We start from the raw sequence: 24,190 nt of genomic DNA, 5'->3' as shown, positions 1-24,190 counted from the left end.
AATTGCTAAATAAAAAACAACACTAATAGTTCTTCATAACAAATATTGTCTCAAAAATACAAACAAGAGAATTTTTCTTTTCATAATGATATTTGCATAATTAGCATGTGGTGTAGTCATGAAATAATTGTAATGATGCTCTCAAAATTTGAAATATTCCACTTTGTAACTCTTTATTTTGAAATAAACATGGTTTTCATGAAAATAAGAGCATATTTGTAGGAAATAATCTGTAAATAATCCCCTTGACTTTATGCCTAGTTTGCATGAACCTACAAAGCAGTTCATGAACTCTATTACTCAATAAGTCTACCTGATAAAATAGCACCACATATTTGTGTCACAGAAAACCTGATCTAACAGTTTTAGGACATACATTGCCCTGTTGGGCCTAACAAACAATTGTCTGTGCACCCACATCTGTGTTAAAAACTTGATTAAAAATCACCTAACACTCATATAGTTAAGTAAACTTCTAACTGAATGACATTTCTCAGTAAATGGTCCATCATTAATTTATTTATTTCAACGGAACAACACCAATTTTACAAATATTACTAGTAGATCCAAATGAAACCAACAATAGATAATAAGTATACAATAAAACAAAACAATATCAAGGTATTTTAACAGATAGGAAATATTGTAAAACAAAGACTACATAGCTCATGCACCACGCATCACTTCCAGTCTCTCAGAAAACCAATAGCTTCCGTCCGGAAAGAAGAATTCCCGAAGAAATTGATGGAGGAAGAAGCTGCCTCGCCAGTCCTCAGGATTCTGGATATGCCGTGGTTTTGAGTATAATTAGTTGGCTGGAAACGCCTACTGAAAACTGACTTCGAGCGAGTCCCTCTCAGCACAGTGAAAGTAACAGCTCCCAGCAGGTCAGGACAGTCTGTATCGCCGTTGACCAGCCCTCGCAGAAAGTTGAGGTCTTGATAAGCCTGCTGCAAAAAGGGTGGTTGGATGTTGAAGAGTTCCTCCACGGTGTGGATTGGGGTCTCCTGTACTGATACCCGAGCCTTGTTCCCAGAGCTCTGATGAAGCGGACTTGCATTCTGTTGAGCATTTCAATGTGAAAGGCTTGATGAGGTGACCAAACAAGACAGCAGTACTCCAGCAAAGGACAAACTATGGTTTTATAAAGAATAAGAAGGGTATGGGGAGATCTGAGTTCTTTAGTAGAGCGGAGGACAAAACCAAGAAGGGAAGAAGCTTTTGAGGAAATGTGTTGGAGATGAGGAAAAGGAGATAAGGAAGGAGCAGTGATGACACCCAGATCCCTCACCTCATCAACCGTCTTCAGCTTGTTCCCATTGATTGCGTAGCTATAAGAGAACCACTTCACTGCGGCTGAAGTGCATCACAACGCACTTTTTTGGATTTATCTATGATCTCACAGCTATGTCAGATACCATAAGTGCTATTCTATAAATGCCAGTTGGGATTGGGATTTTTGCTTTTTATAACTTAATGGCTGATTCAACAGAAGAATCTTATAGAATAATGTTCTCCAGAAAGAAATACGAGGGGGTACCCAAAAGTAACCGGAATTGTATTGCTGGCATCCGGCAGCGTGTAGTACACATTCCTGCCACTAGGCGTGTGTCGCGCAACCCATTGCGAGCTCAGTGACCCCAGTTCCGTTGTCCTAGTGCATTCTGTTCGTTCGTAGTGACTGTTTTCGCTAACCCTGTTTTGTTCTTGTTTCGTTTTTTGTCATGGCAAGTTTAAGTGAACAACGTGCAGCTGTGAAATTTTGTTTTTTACTTGGTAAAAATGCTGCAGAAACTATTTTAATGTTGAATACAGCTTACAAAGATGTTGCTATGGGGAAAACTCAGGTCTACGAGTGGTTCGCTCGATTTAAAAATGGCGACATGTCGATTGAAGACAAACCACGTTCTGGACGTTTATCAACCTCTCGAACGGACGAAAATATTGAGAAAATTTGAGAGCTTGTGCTCACCGACCGTCGACAGACAATTGAGGAACTATCAGAGAGTAGTGGGTTAACTTGGAGCTCGGTTCAGCGAATTTTAACAGGAGATTTAGGACTGAAAAGGGTTGCTGCCAAATTTGTTCCTCGACTTCTGACTGACCATCAAAAGGCACATCGAGTTGAAACTTGCCGCCTTCTGAAAGAACATCTCGAAAATGATCCCGATTTTCTGGAAAAGGTAATTACTGGTGATGAGTCATGGTGCTATGGTTATGACCCAGAAACAAAGCAACAGTCAAGCCAATGGAAGTCGCCATCTCCACCTCGTCCAAAAAAATGTCGGCAAGTCAAATCAAACATCAAAACCATGTTGATTTGCTTTTTTGATGCTAAAGGCATTGTTCATTCTGAGTTTGTTCCTCCAGGTCAGACTGTCAACCAAACATTTTATTTGGAGATTTTAAGAAGATTGCGCAACAGTGTTCGCCAGAAAAGACCCGATTTGTGGCAGACGAGAGTGGTTCTTCCACCACGACAATGCACCGGCACACACAGCCATCTCAGTTAGGCAGTTTTTAGCCAAAAACGGCATGGTTACGCTGCCCCACGCACCTTACTCGCCTGACCTCGCTCCATGCGACTTTTTTTTATTTCCACACATGAAAAGAGGCTTGAAAGGTCAACGATTTGACAACGTTGAAGAGGTTAAGAAAAAAACGAAGTTCGAGCTTGCAGCCATTTCTAAAGATGACTACAAAAAATGTTTTGATCAATGGAAATACCGTTGGGACAAGTGTATTAGTTGTAATGGAGATTATTTTGAAGGAGATAAGGTCGTATTGTAAAAAATTTGATAATATATAATTTTTATAAAATAATTCCGGTTTTTTTTGGGTACCCCCTAGTAGTCTTGATTGACTTCTTATGTAGTGGTGTTTGTTAATAAACGTATTGGAAATTGAAAGGGGACTGGCCAAAAAATGTCTTATTGTCACGATCAAGAAAATATGTCCAAAAGTTATATGAATTGCTATTTTAATGTATTCCGGTCTTAGTATATTTTGTGTCAAAGTTGATTTTGCCTTGTTTAATCGTTCAAGAAAATATATATAAGTACACAGGAGAGAGAAGCGTATTTTGGTCATAGAGCATCTACTTTTGGCCATTGTAATTTGCTTCCATGAGATATTTCTGGATCCACAATTGAGTTTGCTTTGTTGTACTGATATATATATATATATATATATATATATATATATATATATATATACTTTTAACTGTATTTTTTTGCAAATATTAAGTATGCAGTATTGTAATGGTCAGTACTCTAATGCAGATATATATACAAATACAAACAAGTCTGAGAAGCCTTTAAATTTATAGTAAAAGTTAAATAGTTACTTTGTTTTTTATATCTGCATTAGAGTACTGACCATTACAATACTACATACTTAATATTTGCAAAAAAAAAATACAGTTAAAAGTATATTTTTACAAAAAGTTTTGAATTTATAGTATTATATTTTCTTACCTCTGTGCTCAACAGAAATTGCAGAAAAGGTTGACATAAGAAGTGTTGGTACTATATAAGCTTACTCTATGCTTTCAAGACCATCAATGTTAAATAATTGAAAATAGTTGTTGAATTAATAAAATATATTGTTGTGCTGTCAAAAAACAATGTTTATACAAAACATTTGATTACATTGAATAGTTCCAAAAATATTTCGCTACTTTAGAGGCCAGTGGGGTGTAGCCCAAAGCGATTTTCAAAATAAGAATATTCTTATATGTTGACCAGGGACTCTAAAAATGTCCATGTAAAATTTTCATTACAATCAGTCCATTAATTTTAACACATGCGTGCACACGGACACACGCACATGCACGCACGCATACATGCATGCACCCATGCACACACAGAGACACCATTAGTTTTTTATATAATAGCATAGACTGATGTAGATGTGTTAATTTTTCATTAATTAAGTCAATAATTATTCTTTCAATTTTTGGCTTTTATCCTTAAAGTATTTTTACTCTGCTTGGTTAATTCAGTTAATATTTTAAAATTTCATGTTTAAATTTATTTCTATTTCCATATAACCCTGAAAAAAGAAAAATCAAATTAATTAAATTCAGAAGTTTAATAGTCCCTCTGGGATTTTTGGTTACCAGGAAGCATTAAAAAAAGTAAACCAATAAATGTCTAAAGACTAAAAATTCAAAAATGGTGTCAGGTGGTCAGTTGGACTCACCGGTATGGAAGGTGAACTCAGCTGCTGGTGTGAAAGTTCCTCCAAGTATCCTACACACTGGCAGAATCAATCAGGGAGTGTTGTGATTGTTCAGTAGCCTAGCAACTCCCTCTCCCCACTCACTCTAGGAACATTTTATGATATAACTTATGAAAATAACATTTGGACTCTTTCCAAAAAAATTATATTTTTAAAAGTTACTGATTTCGGAATAAATCAAATTTATGATTGTGTATTTAATATATATATATATATATATATATATATATATATATATATATATATATATATATATGTTAAGTTATACACCTAAGGTCTTAAAAAGTAGTTATATTAGGATCAAAGCTGAAAATGTATATCCCACAAGTACAATTTACTATTTACTTACTGTTGTCTTTTTCGTTTTTTACTTTGTGTATAAAAATCGTATTATCAGACATGAGAGAATAAACTTTTGCTCTGTTTGGATTGGATTATATATTTAGTTATTTTAATATTATAAAATGTACATAAAAATAATTATTTTGCAGGTTATTGCTATTTAAAATTATAATGAAATTGTAGTGAGAAATTAAAGAAGAGTGAATCTGCCCACCTGCTGGGGGAGGGGCAGGTGAGGGTGGGAGGGAGGAGAGGGAGAAAGCACACAATGAAAATATTTCATTGCATAAAGACGGGTGTTCAAAAAGTATCCATTTAGATTTTTACTAAAATGCATGTATATATATATATATACACATACTGGATATATAGATTTAATAATAAATTAAATATTTATACTAGATAGGAATTTATTTCAAATAAATACAATATTCAGGAGCCATTGAAGTACTAAAAGAAACTTGTACCTGTACTTTTTTAGGTCATGAACAAAAAAGGTTATGTGACTAGAATCTACGAAGGCCATTCTGAAAAAGTGACAAGACTTTCCGTGTCTCTGGTCAAAGATATTTTCCTGTCAGTCTCAGAGAATTGTGTGAAAGTTTGGCATCTGCCTGACTTGGACTCTTCCGTTCCACTTGGCAAGTATTATATAATTTTTCAAGTATCAATTTTCTTTCATAATGACCCTAAATTAAATTCTGTTTGGTGAAAATGTCATATTTGTCTAATGTTCACATTTAAATAGTATGGTTAAACTCAAAAGCTATAATTTTCTTAACTTTTTTAAGAAATGAAAATGAAGAAATATTTTTACAGTCCTCTTAAACAATATTTTGGATTTTATTTTCTGTATTTGTGTATATTCCCTACTATATCATTATTTGTTAAAGAATCTTCTAGAATTCATATTGCCCTATTAGAAGACGTATGGGGAAAAACTTTACTAAATCATAACTTTGATTTACTGTTATTTGTTTTTGTCACTTATAATCATATAAATAACCTTAGAAAAATATATCCATATTTATGAATAATTTTTACTTGACAATTTATTATAGTTATTTATTTTACAGTAATATTACTTTATAAGTAGATTTTCTCATCAGAGATGATAGTTTTGCATCACAAAAGAAGTGTATTTAATAATAATTTGGTTATTTTACTAAGGGAAACATGTAAAAATGTACACCTAAAATTCAGTAAAATTCATAATCCCATTTTAATTGTTTCACTAAGGATATTAATATTAATACTTACGCGGGACATAAAAAAATTTATACATGAATTGCAGTATAACAGCGAACTAGCGTTAGCCATCTGAAAGGGACCTACGATTTTGCTGCCACAGCTAACAGCTGTTGCAGTATTCCGTGTAAACTAATAATCAAGAAATGCTATCCATGTAAAATATTTGTTATGCCTATTGATTTATATAGTGTAACCAAGCTGGCTTCCTCTTTAGTTTCCACACATTACAGTCCAACTGTTCAGGGTAAACTACTTTTTTCTTCACTTCACTTGAGTTAAGAAATTCATCACCCATTCCCTTAGTAATTCAAAATATAATACCCAAATACTAATTGTAAGTTACACCAACGTAATGCAAAACAAATATGTGAGGTTACTTCACAGCATCAGTTGTCTACCTCTTGACGCTTGGAGCTAAAGACAGCTATCTTACCAACAGAAAATATTAAAATACTTGTGATGGAATAAATACTTTAACACATAGAGAATAAATATAAGTGATCTCCAAAAAAAGGGTCTATCTCAAGATGGACCCTTCTACCAGCTACTGTCACAATCTTTGGTCTGTATTTACCATTTAAAAGATAAATTATTTATTGCTACATACTTATTATTTTGTTTCAGTGAGATTAATTTGCAATCTCAATGCGGAGTCACAATATGGTTTTAAGAAGTTCATCTAGCATGAACCAATAATAACAAAAAGGGCCCATTCCTGTCCCCCTTCCTTTTTATTTCCGCTATCTTGTTTTTTTTCTGCTGTGATGATTGCCATTGGCTAGTGCCCTCTGGTCAGTCGTAGGTTGTTGGTAGACGAATGCAGATGTATTGTGACCTGTATTCTGTGGTTCAGTTTTAATGATTAATGTTGTGTATAGTTTTTTATTAAGTGCATATTTTTAGAGTTAGCGAAGTTGAAAATCAAAATGTTGGTTGTGATTCCTGACTTAGGTGTGCCACAACGCTTTGGTATGATTTGTTTATTTTAACCTAGTTTGTAATTATGTATTAGATTAGTTATTACCTGAAGAAGAGATCAGATTGCAGATCTCGAAACGTAGTGTTGGTGATTTCTTGTTTCACTGAACGATGTCAAATGTCCGGAAAAATCCCGTTTTCATTGTTTTTTGGGATGCTTGGTTCACCCTGTATATTACATAATCATCAAATTGTCTGGGAAGAGTAACTGCTCTCTGGGTATTTCTGATCTGATGTCTTCATTTCCATGTACTGGCAAAGAAACTTGGCCAGAAGAGAACTGTCCATTTGATTCAGCAGTCTGTGGTACTAACTCACTGTCATCTAATCCGGCTTCAGTTGACATAACTGGTTCTGGAACATGGGGTTTCATGAATCTTTCATTCCTGACTTAGACAGCTCTATTTTCACCATTCCCCACTTCATGTAAATGTTTTTGACATGGTCATAATAAACTCCTGTTGCAAGTTCTTGAACTGTTCTGGCCTGATCAAACTGTTTTTCTTGATTTTCCAAACTCTTCGGTACTCGAAATAAAGCCAGATACATGTTCTTTACTTGCTTGTACTTTACCATGATGCTGTATCTCTGGAGAGTCATGATCATCATGTTCAGATGTCTTTTTGGACATTCATCAGGGGTTTATGAAAATACTAACCAATGGATTGTAATCGGTTTCCACAATTATGCCAGATCTAGCACAAAGATATTGATCAAATCGGTTGCATGCAAATACAATTGCAAGCATCTCTTTCTCAATTTGGACTTAATTTCTTTGTGTGTATGGTTTGGTCGGGTCATAAAATTTGAGGACTGCTGTTGATATTTTATGCTTGATATTTTGAAAACATACGGAATGCTGTTTCTCCAAACAAAACGTTCATTTTGATAATTCAGCTTCTTCCTCAATGGTTCAATCAAGGTATTCAAATTCTAAATGTACCTGGAAAGGTAGGTAATTATATCCAAGAAACACAATTCATCCTCTTTGGTTCCTCTCTGGTCGAGGCATATTTTGGATTGCAAATACCTTTAAATGATCCAGTTTCAGTCCTTTTAAGTTAGTATGTGTTCGTAGAACTTGATTTCAAATTTGCACAGGTTGGTTTTATTCTTTGTTGATCCTTACATTTTCTTGATCAAGCCTTTTCATTAGATTTTCCAGATTTCTGTCATGGTCTATTTGCGTTTCTTCCACCGATTCGCCATAACCCACTAGGAGGATGTCACCTGCCAATAACATGAATTCCTCGGAGACCATTGGTAATTTTAAGCTTTTTTTTCTGAAAAATCTCTATAGCTGATGTTATACTAAAAGGAAGTCTCAATTAAATACCTAAACTTACCAAATGGACTCCAAAAAGCTGTCAGCTCGCTGATTTCATCAGACAATTGCAAAATCCAAAAACCGTTCTTGGCATCCATAGTTGATCCACTTTTGCCTTATTCAATTCTGGTAAGATTTCATCTAATGTTGGCAACTGTTGTTTTATGTCCTTCAGTATCTTGTTAAGGTTGGATGGATCTAGGCACATTCTGATCTTGTCATTCTTGCACACTGTTGTATGTTGCTTGTCCACTTAGTGTACCTTGGTTCTATGACAATGAGTCCTTGTTTTACCATGCTACAGAGTTCTTCTTTCACAGCATTTTTCAGAGACACTGGAAATCTCCTAGGGGCTTGTTGTTTTGGAGCGACCATTTATGATTTCAAGGTTAACTTCACCTTTGATTTTTCCCAGGCCTTCAAACACATGCTTGTACTTGTTCACGATTTGAGGAGCTGTTGAAGATGGAATTTTATGCTGCACATTGTTGCAATATCTGATGAGGTTCAACTGCTTGCATGCTTATGCGTAGTTTTGAGACTGACAATGTTACAAGATGCTCCTATGTCCAGCTGAAAAGGGACGTCCATCACTCCACTATCTCTTTGGATATGATTTTCAGAGGGGCAGATACTCCTTCGCCCTGACGGTTTTTTATCTTCAGAACAGCTTGGTCATCTTCCTCAACATCCGTAGAGATTTGCTTGATTTGTTTTCGACTTCTGCAAAGCACTTCAAAATGTCCTTTTTCTCACAATTTCTGCATATGTGCTCTTGAGCAGTACAATCTTTCAATATATTGTGCCATCCTCCTCCACAAAAGTAACACTTTTTGCTAGAGTTAGTAGTTAAAACTTGTTTTTTTGTTTGCTTTCATGTGTTTTGATCTTGGACTTGGCATGTATCTTGTTGATTTCGTTGTTCAGATCTTGCATCTTGCTATTTTGCTGTTTTGTCTCCTTGTTGCTTTTCCACTTTTGAACAGTGTCAACCAAAATGACATCCTTTTTCAGCCACAACTTTTCTTGCAGCTTTAGATCTTTTATTGAACAAACGATCTTGTCTAACATGAGCTCATCCTCCATTTGCTTGAAGTCACACAACTTTACTTGAGTCATAGTCTCATGAAGTACTCTGGTATGCCTCTTCTGTCTCCTGCTTGGTTGAATTAAACAAGAACCTCTCACACACCGAATATTCATTTCTGGAGGTAGCTTCTGTTTCAGCACATGTAGCACCTCGTTCACCATTGTCCTCTCAGGTTCATCCGTCAACCTGTAAATGATTCTGCTAGCCTCATCGCCAATGATGTTCATCATTGAAACTACTTGAACAGAGTGGTCTTTGTCACAGAGCCTGGTTGCTAAGGAATAGTTGCTGAACATCATCCTAAAATGTTCAATGTTCTCCCTCATGTTGCCATAAATCTTCAGCTTTCTGGGTACTGGTACTTGTCTTACCACATTGCTGCAATCAGTGGAACTGATGTGTTGTTGAAAAACAAACGTTCACCTTGATCTGACACGTTTCTAGGCCTTGACATCTGACTTATCTCTTGTCTCAAGCGTACATTTTCTGCTTCAACCTCTTGTCTCAGACGTGTATTCTCTTCGTCTACTACTAAGATACGATCATTGACAATCTGGTTGATCAGAGCTTCCAAATCAGAACTTTCTTCTCCTACAATCTTTATTCACTAAGCTTAAAATCAAACTTTTTAAACTCCTGACTGCATAGTTTAATTTAAAAAAAAAAACAACAAAATAAAGGAAAATAACTCAACATATTTATTCAAATATTTCCAACAGAATGATTTTGAAAAAGTAAATAACAACAAAACTGAATAAATATTTTGCTGGCCGAACTCTGATCAGCTGATGCAGCTGATCGATGTACTGAGTTTATATCAGTTAATTTTGAAATGCTTAACCCTTTGCGCTTGAAAGGCCAGCAGCAGTGGCCACACCAAAATTGCAAGATTTCAGACAGCTTGCGTTATTTTTGCCTTAGTTTGTCCTCACAACTCATATTGCCAGTACAGATGGCCGCGCTACTTTCATTGGCAGCTCGGTGGCCACATTTGTTATTTGCCTCCCCAGATCAGAATTATTTTTTAATATCCTTTGCATTATTTACATAGTAATTTAAAATGTTTAAGGAAGAAATGATAAACCATTTTTCTCAGTCATTACATTTTTTACAAAAAAAAACTTTTAAAAATACACTCCTATGTGCAGTCAAGAATAGTTGGCACACGTCTTCTAGTAAAACTTGCTAGGTTTCTATCATTTCAGTTTATAGGCCCCCTATGCGTCATTTTGTCTAATTTGCACAATCAGTGTTTAGAAAACAATTATAGGCTAATTTAAAATTTACTACTTTACCTAAAAATTACTTTTAAATAAAACTGTGCAATAGGTTCTAGCACTCACCATTTATTATAAAACAAAGAGGATATTAGAAAATAACTGTTATGTTTAGTGGCCAGTGGTGCTGGTCTTACGAGCTATAGACATATTATATCTTGGCCAGTACAGCTGGACATACGAGCTAAATAAAATTACGGCAAAAATTAACCCACACTTCCGATAAAATGGCGGCGGTCAGTAGAGCTGGCCATATGAGCTCCAAGTACAAATTATAAATACTGCCTTCGAGTGCATAGGGTTAAAAATATAAAACTAGAAATCATGATCAGAAGAATTTTAAAATATTTGTTAAGAAGAATTTTAGTTGTCATTTCAATCTTTTTTTTTTTAAATAATAGAAAGCAGAAAATTCTACATATTGGAAGTGTTAGATTTGCTGCTATCTGAAGATCAAACTTATTTTTCTTTTGGTGATTTATTTTGCTAAGCTTAAATTATTTCTATGAAATTTTGCTTGTTCACTGAAGTGTTTTAATTCGTTTATTTATTATAAGCGTATAAAGTCAAGAATGAATGATGAAATAAGAAATTTTAAAGTAATTGTCCCAAAGATTTTATTTATTTGTTATATATTTTCACGAAAATTAGAATAAAAACATAAACTTACTATTCTTATCTGTTGATATAAGTTTAAAGTAAAATTAAATCAATCAAAAAAAATAAAATTAGTATAAAATTAAACTTTAAAGGTTTTAAATTATATGTATAAATGAAACATTATCGTAAACATAAATTTATGTTTTTTTGTGTTTAGGATGGTTTTTGGAATAACAAAAACAACACTATATTAATATCTATCTGGTCATTGCAATCATTGTTTGCTGATTTATGTATAAACTGAACACAATGATTAGTGTTGCAAATTTCCCAACTCAGAAGTTTTATGGTCATTAAATTTAAAAATTGTATGTAACTTACCACACAAAAAATGTCTGTATGACTATAACTTAGTACAATGCGTAAGTTCTTTATCTTAAGGACAATATTTGTATTCATTATTTTAATTATAATTAAATATGTTGATATAGTTACTTGCTATTTAATTACTCATTAATAAAATTAATTGCAGAATCAGGGAATCGAACTCCCTCACCAAGCCAGCGACAGAAATATTTTACAGATATATTTAATCATAAAACAGTGGAAAAAAAAGAAAGTTGGATAACAAAAAATATAAAATTTGTTGACTGGGCAGCCTTCTCTACAAGTGGTTCCCTTATGGCGACTTGTTGCTCAAGATTACAATTAGTTCAGGTATGACTTAAGTTTTGTTTGTTTTTACTATGTTAAATTTTCTCACTGTTAGCATGTCAAACTACAGCTGGGTAAATATTTCTTATCATAATGGGATTGTAAAAGATGAAGCAGTTTGTACTTTATAATTTATAAAGTTATTAAAGAAGTATTTATATTTGGCATAATACTTGTATCATATAACAAGATGAGTAATGAAGAGGTCATCTTTTATATAACCTAACAGACTCAACTGATTTAAGTTTCCTTAATTTTTATTCGCACAAGATACTACATAGCAGTACTGGTGTAGTCATGAAGATGTTCTGAATATTTTGTCCCATTTCTTTAAGCTCATATTCTTTATAACATAAGAACTGTTTTTTACATTTTTAAATAATTCTCTCTAAATATTTCTCAGTGTTAAACAACTTTTATTAGATATTGATATAGTAGATATTGACAAGTTCTTTATTCATGCACTAAGATTAACAAAATTGATATCAGATAAGAGAAGTTATTACACAGGGTGACCACCCAACTGGGAAACCGGGAATAAGCCAGGAATTTAACGGACCGGGAATAAGCAGAGAATTTTCCTGAGAACCGGGAAAATTTCAAAAATCAAGACATAATTTGACAGCTTCTTGAATAAAAAACTGATTAAGCTCAAAACATCGCATTTTACGTGGTTTGTGAAATTATGAATGAAGATCAACATATGTTCATGAGCTCTATCTGACGCCGGTTGATCTAAGGTTACCTCCACTAGTGTACTAGAGTTTATCTTGATTAGTTCTACTCCTGTGCCGTGACAAGCCTCCTTCCCCCCTCCCCCCCAATAAAGTAACAATGCATTGGACAAATAAAATCGACTTCTATGCACACGAGATAATCCTTCGGATGATTCGAACTGTTTAAACCAAATAGTCTTAACATATATGAGGATCTTTATGTCATGTTGTTTTTGTAGTCCTTGACTATGATCTAACGATACTGATGCATTCTTCATGTATGACCGTTATAAGTGGGAGCCACGATACTTTCACTGGACTCTAACCAGGGCTACCACAAACTATGAGAATCTGGAAAAGCGTGCATATGCATGAATTTCGGACCCCAGAAATATGTGTGGATATGCATTAATTTTTAAAATGTCCCTGGAAATTTTACTAGGATGGATCATTTCCGATATTCGATACTGTGGCTCTTTTTACTCGATTCCGATACCAACAGATGAGCTTAACTATGCTTGAAAGATCACGATTTCACAACATGACTGATATGGAGAAGCTAAATCTCCAATCCAAAAATAAGTCTTGCTAAAACATTTTTGTATTTTCCGTTTGAAAAATTGTAGATAGATAACCAAAGTAACAAACTACTGTAAGCAACTAACCCTAACTCGAAGCAAAATGGAAATCTTTTGATATTTTTAGTTATCGAGGTATGACAGTACTTTGTTTTATAGGAATAGTACTGATTGATGATTTCTGTTAGAAGAGATTTCCATTATTACTCAAAAAGTCAGAAATACGCTTTTTTCTGTCATTGGATTACTCATATTCTTTGTCCTTTTTAAGACATAGAAGTTACTGTTAAGCTTTGTGCATAATTTGTCTACATGTGGAGTCCAAATAAGTTTGTCATTAATAATGTTCACCTGGTAGTTAACCTCATTTTTTGGTTCAGTGTCTGGAAGGCCAGAAAGTCTCATTCTTGCACTTCTAAAGTTCAATTGTGAACTGTTTGTTTATTTTTTGTTTAGCAGCAATTTGTTTAGGCGACAGTATTACTTTGTCATATTAAGGGCAATAAAAAAGATATTCCAGACAGTAATATTTATTTTTCCCCATTGGGAGGGCTGAATCAGCATACATCATGATCTAACTGTATTCTTGAAGTTAATATGGAAGGTCATTCATTAAAAGAATAAATAAAACTGGCCTGAAGACAGTCTTGTGGGATATTTCTGGAAGACAGTCTTGTGGGATATTTCTGTAGATTAAAAGTGGAAGTGATCTGAAATTGTATTTGTTTAATTTGGGTAGCTACAAAATTTTGTAATGAAATTTTATTTTACATATTAATTTATTTTCGTAGAATTTACATATTTGATTATTTATTTTTAAGATTAGGAGCCATGCATGGTGGTGTTTTGGAAAATAGTTACATATTTTTGTTATTTAAATAGTGTGTGTATGCCCATTATTGCTGTGGCTTTAGGGCAGGTTATGTCGGTTGTGTCTTGGCTATTGATTGCGGATTCTTGTTTTTAACCAAATCTTTGTTTAGAAAAACAAGTAAATCCCTCAGATTATAATTGAAGAAATTTTTAACTGTAAAATATTCTTTCATAATATACACAAAAATATTATACAGGTGTACTTATACATTATCTAGAAAATTTTTGCACTGCTAAATATCCATTTCCTGTTTAAGCATTGGTTACTGTTTAAAACTTGTACATTCAATCAAAATTAACCTACTTTAAGAGTTTTGTTTGGTTAATGAAGTGAACAGTATGTTAATTTATAATCATATACATTCTATCTATCAATTCTATACGTTCATATTCTAGGTTTGGGAGTTAAGCTACAGAGAACCTCTCCCAAGAAGGATTCGTGTGTCAGGAACAACTTGTGTTTTTCTCCAACAATGATGAATTTCTCATAATTGGAGCTTCAAATAGCCATATTTACATACATAATGTGATCAGCAACAAATCTGTGAACCAACTAGTTGACTCCTATCCAATATTGGCATTGTTTGCTCTACCAGGTTAGTATTAATCTGTATTTGTCAAATAACCATATTTACATACATAATGTGATCAGCAACAAATCTGTGAACCAACTAGTTGACTCCTATCCAATATTGGCATTGTTTGCTCTACCAGGTTAGTATTAATCTGTATTTGTCAAATAGCCATATTTACAAACATGACAATAGACAAGAGATCTTTAATTTTATAATAAAAATGCAATATGTTGCTAAGTGCTAATCTTAAGAATGGCTGGACGAATTCAGTTAAATTTAAATAAATATTAAAAAATTAAGAAAGGTTTATGTCAAGAGAAAAGTAGGCAAGGTTTTCCGGAATACTTTAGAAAAAATAATGGTAATATTTATTTCATAATTAATTCAAATTTAACTGACACTAAACAACTTTTTACATCTTTAGTTGAAGTTCATCATAGAGGCTATAACATTAATTTGTTTGCAATTAAGTTTATGAAATATTAAGTATACAGTGCTTGATCAGCAGTGTAATGCAGATAGTAAATACAAAATTACTGTATAATTTTTACTCCAGGTGTGCCAGTGACAATATAAAATATCTAATGCATCGGGTATACTATTTAAACACTATTATAGAATCCATCATAATGAACAAAGCTGTGAATGTGTTCACATAAGGTTTCCAAAGCTGTTTCACTTCTTGACATTGTGATGTGATATTTTTACAATGGCTTAATGAAAAACAGTGGAGTGAACACTAATATGCCAATGAATCATTCTTTCCCATTCTATAGTTCGAAGAACATCAATACCTTTATAACTAATAACCTATGTTAATAGATTATTTTGAGATGTTGCATGAACTTAGTAAAGATTTATCCCTTATACTGGAAGTAGATGCTTTTTGACCATAGTAGGCTTCTCAGTCCTCTGTATCTATGTATATTTTCTTTATTTGTACAACAAGGCAAACTCAACTATGGCACTGGAAATATCTGAGATCAAAAGTACAGTACATTACAAAAGAGTCGGATGTAGACGCTTTTTGACCGAGGTAGGTTTCCGAGACCTATATATGTATATATTTTCTTGATTGGGTTAATAAGGTAAATTCAAATGTGGCACCTTAAAGATATTATACAGGCAGTGAATATAAACGGCTGGAATTGGGTACTTTTTTACCCAAGTAGACTCCTTAGTTCTACGTGTTTATGTATACTTTGTCTTTCAGATCAACAAGGCAAACTTAACAATGGCACTGGAAGTACTTTAGAGCGGAAGTAGATTACAAGGGCCGTTAAGTAGAAACTTCTCAACCGAGGTTGGTTCCAAAGACCTACATATGTATCATGACACTACATATAACACTGTACATATGTATTACACAGTGTGTTTCATGATGGAGCAATGAAGCAAGCTCAGTTGTTCGAAAATATAATTATTTTGAACCAGTAATGCTCCTACTTGCTCAAAACCTGATATAAGATTTGGTCCCTTAACCTCTGATCTTCTAAACCATGAAAATTGTAATAATATGGTCTAAGCACTGACAAAAGTACTTTGAATGTTTGTTTGATGGTCAATGCTTTGTTTACTAAGTTAGTTCTAATCTGAAATTATGTCTTTGTGAAATAAGCATATCTACATACGTGATGTAAAATCTTCAATACCGGTAACCAACTATTTCACTTCTATCATTGTTTTTCCACCAGTTTAACGTTAATTTGACAGGGTCTTCATCCAATTGTTAAACCGTGAATTTCGTTCTAAGTGAAAAACTTTAAATAAACTGTGAATTTAAGTTGCAAACTGTGAAAATCAAACTTGCGATTAAATTAATCAACTTGCATTGTTGCTGCGACTGTATCGTAAGGTCTGGTTCACACGTGATCAGAATTAAGCAAGCCTAATCGCGGCGATTAGTCTTGGCGCAATTAAGTAGTGTACCAGATTAAATGGAGCGATTTTCTCAAGCGAGTGTGAAGTGGCCGGAGTGACGATCCAAACAACTCTCACCATTACTAGATCGGAGCTGACATTGGCGTGTCACAGTCCTGGCGATGTAGTGCTGTAGTGTTTGAAGGAGCATTAAATGGTTCACACTGGCTACCAGTTTTCGCCAAACCGTGTGGGTGTGCTAATCTTTTTCAAAATATTGATCTTTGTGGTTCGGTTGGAGAGGAATCCATAGTTGTTCAATAACATATTATGACATTAACCTATTTTTTGTACACTAGGGTGAAAATATTTTATTGTTTTTTGTTTGGGGGGGGGGGGTGGGGGGGGGGGGGGGTGGGGGGGGGGGGGGGTGGGGGGGGGGGGGGGTGGGGGGGGGGGGGGGTGGGGGGGGGGGGGGGTGGGGGGGAACACGAGGACAATGCAAGTTCAAGATCAGCAGTATATAAAATGAACATAACAGGCCCTAAACATGACCCTTGAGGAACCCCTGTATCCTTCGGACAGCGAGGAAGAGCAGTTTTCTTTTACCTTCGTCACCTGACTCCGTCCGCTCAAATATGAGCCAAACCATTTTATAGCGATTTCATTAAACCTATAGAAATTTAATTTGGCAAGAAACAGTTCATAATTCACTGAGTCGAGAAATCAAGCGTCGCCAAAAATACTTCCAAAACCTTTATCTTTCGCTACATGCAGCTCATCCATAATGTTTATCAAGGCGGAGGTAGTGCTGAAAGACTTCCTAAAACCAGACTGATGTACAGGAAGAATATTTTCAGCCTCAATGAAAGCTGTCAACTGATTCACCACCACCTTCTCAAGGATTTTTGACATGGCCGGAAGGATCGATATCGGCCTAAATTGGGAAATCACACTTGGATTCTTTATTTTGGGTATGGGCGTGACAAGACTTTGCTTCCAGCATGATGGAAAATACCCAGAAGCAAGGGACAGGTTAACCAAATGCGTAACTAGCTCCCAAGCAATATGGGCTCATGGCTTTCACTAGCCTGATAGATATTCCATCAGACCCCACAGCCACTGACGTAATGTTATTCATTATGCATTTGATCTCACCCTCAGTAACTGGCACAAAATTGAAACCATGCGCTAGATCCTCACAAACATTGTTTCTGTAGAAATTCAGTTTCTCGAGGCTAATCCTGCTTCCACCACCCATGCCTGCAAAGTACCTGTTGAGGGTCATCAGCTGGAGAATCTTATATCGTCACTATTACGGTCATTTTCCAGCACTCCACCGGACCGTAAAACACCCCAGAATGATTTAGAGCCCTTACAATTCAGCTTTGTCGTGAAAGTAATTTCGTTTTGCTCTTCTGATGGCGCAGTTCAATTTATTTCGTGCCTTACAGTACAACGTTCTAGCAGCCGAAACATCACCATCATGCAGTCTGTGTTTGAAATAATTTTTTTCTTTTGTGAGCTCTCTTATCTCGTCACTCCGCCATGGGGCTTTCTTCTTGGTGACTCGCTTTCTTGTTAACGGTACGCAGGTGTCAAGCAGTTGGACAATGTAGGTAGTTAACAATTGACTAACTTCCTCGACCGAGGTCTTTGTCTCAATATCTTCCCAATCAATACGTGACAATAAAGAAACATAAAGAGACACATCGAAATTGGAAAAATTTCGATAAGTTATAAATTTCTCCTTTGGCCTATAGTTGCCATACCTGAGATCACAATATACCAGGTGGTGGTCCGTAATTTGTTTACGTCTTGAATCAAGAATTTTGGACGTATTCCACTAAACCAACTTTGACTATGTCTAGACCTTTATTCACAACAATATGGTCGATCAATGTCGAAGAGCTCTCGGTGACACGAGTGGGCTCTGTTATGAGTTGTACCAACCCTAACGATTCATACAGATTTTCAGGAATCTACAATCGGCCTTACCAGTATCCATAAGATTTACATTAATGTCACCCAACAAAACAACATCATCAACATCCAACATCTGATCAATAAACAAAAGAATACAAAATAGAACTCAGGGTGGAATATATAACACAGGGTGGTTTATATACCACGCACACACACAGCTTCTTGTTTCTCAAACTAAACTTGCCACAGATATATTCTAAGCGACTATCAACATTGTTCAAATAGACCTGCGTCATTTGCAGATGATTTGCAACCAGGAGTGCCACTCCTCCACCAGCGGCTCCCGGGAGACCCTCAGCGCCCTGCTGTCTGTTCCTTGCGCCATAAAGAGTAGCCATCTACAATAAAACAATCTGAGGAAACATCTGGAGTCAACCACGTCTCCGAGAGACCAAGAATGTCAAATTTGAACATTTATAAGTTCCAAGTTATCATTGGCTATTCATACAGTTGACAGAGTGACATCAAATTCTCATTGAGTTCAATCTTGTAATGTCAAATGGTCGACCCACGACTTCTTGATGTACTTAGTAAATAGTCCACTATTCCGATTAAGTATATTCTGAATCCAAGCGATTCGCCATTTGGAAAAAGGAATAGGCTACTGTAACTATTTTCTTTATGATGACTTTACAAGCTTTTCAACCTGCTAAGAACATAAAACCTAAGGATATTTAAAGTTAAAGGTGGATCATCTAGTTCATAACCGTGCACTGTAGTATAGAGGACACATAATAGCCACATTCTTGAATAGATATATCCATCGTCAAACTGGTCATGCAGAAAGCGATGGAAAGATCTCTGTTTCTAAACGTTACATAACAAAGCACCTTTTGAAAAAAGTTTGATAATAGCTTTGCATCTGAAAGACGCTTACATAATTATACTAAAGGAATTTTAAATTTTGTTTGTGTTTTAGTATTATTAAAGGAGTTGTATTGCACAAAAACAATCATTACTTGTACAATGAACTTTTATCAATAAACTGTTTGACTGTAATAACTTATGTATTATTAAGTGTTTCATACCCATTTAGAATTTATGGTTCAATACTATAGTAAATGCATACGAGTAGATTTAATTCTTTGAATTCCGATAATTTAAGAAACACACGTTAACAGGAAACATACACATGATTCAAATACTACAGCTAATAAGTACATTTCTTTTAAACCATTTACAAACGTGTTAAAAAAAACTTTCTCCCTAAAACGTTACTAATTAATTCCAATCCGTAGTTTGCAAAGTTTTATATATTAAATTGATTTAATCATTGTCTATAACATTTTTCAATTCCATTCAAAATACAACACACAACAGAAAGAAGATTGTTGAAATGCACTGAAACACGATTGTAATATTGCCTAATGTTTTTATGTATAAAATATCTCATTCACGTTATACAATTTTAATCATGCCGTTTACTTTTATATTAGGTATAGTTGTTTTCTAAGCTTATCATAGTATATTTACACTTTACGCCCAGAATTGTTGTAGTTACAATCCGGTGAGACCAGAAAGGTTGAAGACTGCAGACAGCTGAATGTTGTAGACTCAATATTATTCTGAGACCGTAGCAGTGGAATTAGACTCACTGACAGCGGGAGCCGGTGATTGGTTGTCTCGTCTTCCTGCATAATGTATCGCGGCAGCCCGGCGCGACTCGGTCTCATAGTGTGCCGAAAAACTCTCATTACTATAATATAGATGTGGCTCACTGACTTGATATTATTCTGAGCACGTAGCAGATGGAATTAGAACTCACTGACGGCGGTAGCCGGTGATTGGTGTCTCGTCTTCCTGCATAATGTATGGCGGCAGCACGGCGCGACTCGGTCTCATAGTGTGCCGAAAAACTCGCATTACTATAATATAGATGTGGTTCACTGACTTGATATTATTCTGAACTAATTCAACCCCACCTTTCCTATAGAGTGGTGTTGTGGAGGGCATGTGCAAGCAATAATTTCATGAGTGTGTTCAAATTGGAAAACAACGCGATTCTTATTTTCGCAAAGTTGAATTTCAGAGAAAACTGTAGACTTTGCCAAGTCTCTCATTTTGGAAACAACTTTGTTTCCGTTTGTCTAGATGTGCCCTAACCAGGGGCCGACGAAGTGAGATACACGGGTATAAGACCTAAGGTAGAGATAACTACAGTACTGGAAGTCACAGGACGGTGGTTTATGAGCAAATGAGCCTGCTTAGGCGGGTGTTCATTTCATACACAGAATGACCAATTCTATGAAAACCGTCCAAATACCAAAGGTGTAAAAAACCTCGCGTGAAGCGCTTTCTGGTATCAAGTACATTCTGCAGCATTAAGGAGTTTCTTGCGTTTAACTGGAAAACCGTCCAATTCGATAACTAACTCCAGCGCTCGAAGTGGGTTTGAGATTAGCGGAGGATGAATGAGACTTAAAAATTAATGAACATTGATGTAAGTTTTGATCGTAAGGGTATTGTGGTGATAGTGTTTAAAATTTAGAATACATTATGACATTTGCAATACAATGTGCAAATGTTACGGCCAATAACAGATTTGAATAGAAAATGTATCACGGCAGCACGGCACGACTCGGTCTCATAGTGTGCCATATAACTCTCATTACTATAATATAGAGTTGGTTCAGTGGACTTTATATGAGTCTGAGAACGTAGCAGGTGGAATTAGACTCACTGACAGCGGGAGCGGGTGATTGGTGACTGCATAATGTACCTAGGCATTGTGTCTCATCACTGCCTCAGTGTGCCATGAAACTCTCATTACTATAGTATAGATGTGGCTCACTGACTCGATATTATTCTGGGCACGTAGCAGGTGGAATTAGACTCACTGACAGCGGGAGCCGGTGATTGGTGTCTCGTCTTCCTGCATAATGTATGGCGGCAGCACGGCTCGACTCGGTCTCATAGTGTGCAATAAAACTCTCATTACTATAGTATAGAATTGATTCACTGACTTGATATTATTCTGAGCACGTAGTAGGTGGAATTAGACTCACTGACGGCGGGAGCCGATGGTTGGTGTCTCGTCTTCCTGCATAATGTATCGCGGCAGCACGGCGCGACTCGGTCTCATAGTTTGCAATAAAACTCTCATTTCTATAATATAGAATTGATTCACTGACTTGATATTATTCTGGGCACGTAGTAGGTGGAATTAGACTCACTGACGGCGGGAGCCGGTGATTGGTGTCTCGTCTTCCTGCATAATGTATGGCGGCAGCACGGCGCGACTCGGTCTCATAGTGTGTCGTAAAACTCTCATTACTATAATATAGATGTGGCTCACTGACTCGATATTATTCTGGGCACGTAGCAGGTGGAATTAGACTCACTGACAGCGGGAGCCTGTGATTTGGTGTCTCGTCCTCCTGCATAATTTACCAAGGTTTTGTGTCTCGTCTCTGCCTCAGTGTGTCATAAAACTCTCATTACTATAATATAGTGTTATCTTATAACCAGTTGTGACCAAATTTTATTTATTTATATATATAATAAGTGTGTTGATAAACGATCCACATACGAAACTAAATTTGGTAACAGAATATATTGAGTGTTATACATATAAGTATATACCCGACTCGTACAACAATAATTTAAAGTTCTGACTGGTCAGATTGAACCGAATCAATGTCACTGTACAAATGCAAGAACCTTAAATAACACATGTCACACGCATAATGGAATGTGAAATACTTGAGGAAAGTGAATTTTGGCTTTCGTGGATATCGTGTTGAGTCGTCCGAAACGAATAGAATATAAATGCGTGCTTTTCTCATTTTTTCCACCTATTATAGAGATAAAAGTAACTCTGATAACAATAAAACTTTAAAATCCTTTAATAAATGTAACTCAAAGGTAAGGGTTCCGGCTTTTTAACCATGAAGCCTATAACCTAACCTTCATTGGGCCAATGTGTACACGACTAAGGGATGTTACGGCCAGAATTTGCTTACAAATCACTAGATCTTAGAGGTAGGATAAACCGTGCTTCCTGTGCAGCGTAACCACTTTTAGGAGCAAGTTGTGAATTTACTTTATTTAATATTGTGTATCTTATATAAAACATCACGAAGCCATATCTGTAAAGGAGGAAATAAACTAAGATACCTTTATGGATAAACATTCGACACAATCAAACATTTTCAGTGATTTAACACACACATGGAGTTATTTAAATCAACAAATAAAATGTTGTAAATAATATATTTTTATGTAATCTTGTTTTATTACAACTTTGAGATGGAAATTAAATTACTTACAGTATATTACAATCTATAACATAGGGTGCTGCACGTTTATGACGTCCAAATGTCACATTTAGAACTTCTTAGAGTATAGTTTTATATGTTTCCTGTATGAAAAAATTATATATTTATATTATTTATAAAATTTATTATTATTATTATTTATAATATTTATTATTCATTTATAAAAATTATATGTTTATATTATATTAACTCTGTTCTATAAATACAGAGAAAGAATTAGACAAGTGGGTATCTAGATCAATTGTACAGAGTTATGGAATACAATGGATATTTTCTTATCTAAGTTGTAGAACATTATTGTACTTATAGCTAGTGATCACACAATTAGTGATTATTATTGTCAGGTTCGTTGACTGAAACACTAAACAGTAGATTGAAACGATGCATGGATCATCGCAAATTGTGTAACGGTATACACGACTACCTCACACAGAAACCCACTGTGTCTTGGTAAGTGAGGCTGAATTCTCAAATCTCAACAAGATCTCAACTAGAATTACACTCAGCTCAAAAGAGGTAACTGATATGAATGTGAATAGACCGAATGACTATTGGTCCTGCACTATTCAAGGAGATTATCACCATGTTGATTAATCCATACAAGAACAGGGATATAGGCAGAGCATATTGCCCATTTTTATCCATCTTTATCCATGTCTCTGCCATCTTTATCCATTTTCTAAACTCTCTTTTCCTAGAAATACTCGTACACTTTGTCGGTTTTCCAGGATTTATTTTTGAAGCATCTTGGTTGGAGACACAAATTCTGACTGAAGCAACTATTTATGTCGCGATCTCACGGCTAGACATAGTACTGACATTAGCGGGACCTACTGCCATACTAGCTTACACTTAAGACTGGTTGTAATTACCAACCTCAAGGAAATGTTATTAAAACACGTTCTCACTGATCCAGTAACGCCTACTAATACTCGTACTATTATAAAAACACACATTTGTCTGGTGGACGATAGGCATTAGACCGTGAGCTCGTCGACTTCGCGTCGAGATAGAGCAACAGCTGGTGTCTGCATGGCGGCCAGCGTGTGTGATTTCATCTCTGAAACTGAAACATTAGCCAGTTACACCTACTAATACTTGTACTATTATAAAAATATACAGTATACACACATTTTTCTGGTGGACGATAGACCGTGAGCTCGGCGAGCTCGCGTTGAGATAGAGCAACAGCTGGTGTCTGGCTGGCGGCCAGCGTGTGTGATTTCATCTCTGAAACTGAAACATTAGCCAGTTACACCAGACTGGTGCTCCTTGTCTCCAACTCAACAAATTACTATACAACATTTTATCTTCCCGTTCAAACTACATCTTTTCTTACCTTGTCGTCTTTATAGACCGGATAAAAATGTTTTGATATGTTAAATTCAAATTATCGATAACCTTTGCGTGTACCGTATGAAATCAACCAAGCACACTTTTAAATTATATAAATTAAGATTTGCTGCTCTAATGGTGCTTTTTTGATTCTACAAATACTTACAAC

General features: G+C 35.4%; 1 protein-coding gene across 1 annotated transcript in view; it reads left to right on the top strand.

Moving 5' to 3' along the window:
- LOC124361255 (apoptotic protease-activating factor 1-like) overlaps positions 1-14,579 on the top strand; it is a 74,660-nt gene extending 60,081 nt beyond the window's left edge. Inside the window, exons 14-16 of the mRNA XM_046815301.1 lie at positions 5,066-5,225; positions 11,640-11,824; positions 14,385-14,579. Of these exons, the coding sequence (XP_046671257.1) occupies positions 5,066-5,225; positions 11,640-11,824; positions 14,385-14,465 (426 nt within the window). The 3' untranslated portion in view covers positions 14,466-14,579. The remainder of the gene's footprint in view (positions 1-5,065; positions 5,226-11,639; positions 11,825-14,384) is intronic.
- The last annotated feature ends 9,611 nt before the right edge of the window (positions 14,580-24,190 follow it).

This window comes from Homalodisca vitripennis, chromosome 4 (genome assembly GCF_021130785.1).
Source record: "Homalodisca vitripennis isolate AUS2020 chromosome 4, UT_GWSS_2.1, whole genome shotgun sequence".
NCBI classification, from domain to species: domain Eukaryota; kingdom Metazoa; phylum Arthropoda; class Insecta; order Hemiptera; family Cicadellidae; genus Homalodisca; species Homalodisca vitripennis.
This window is presented reverse-complemented; position numbering and strand designations above follow the sequence as displayed.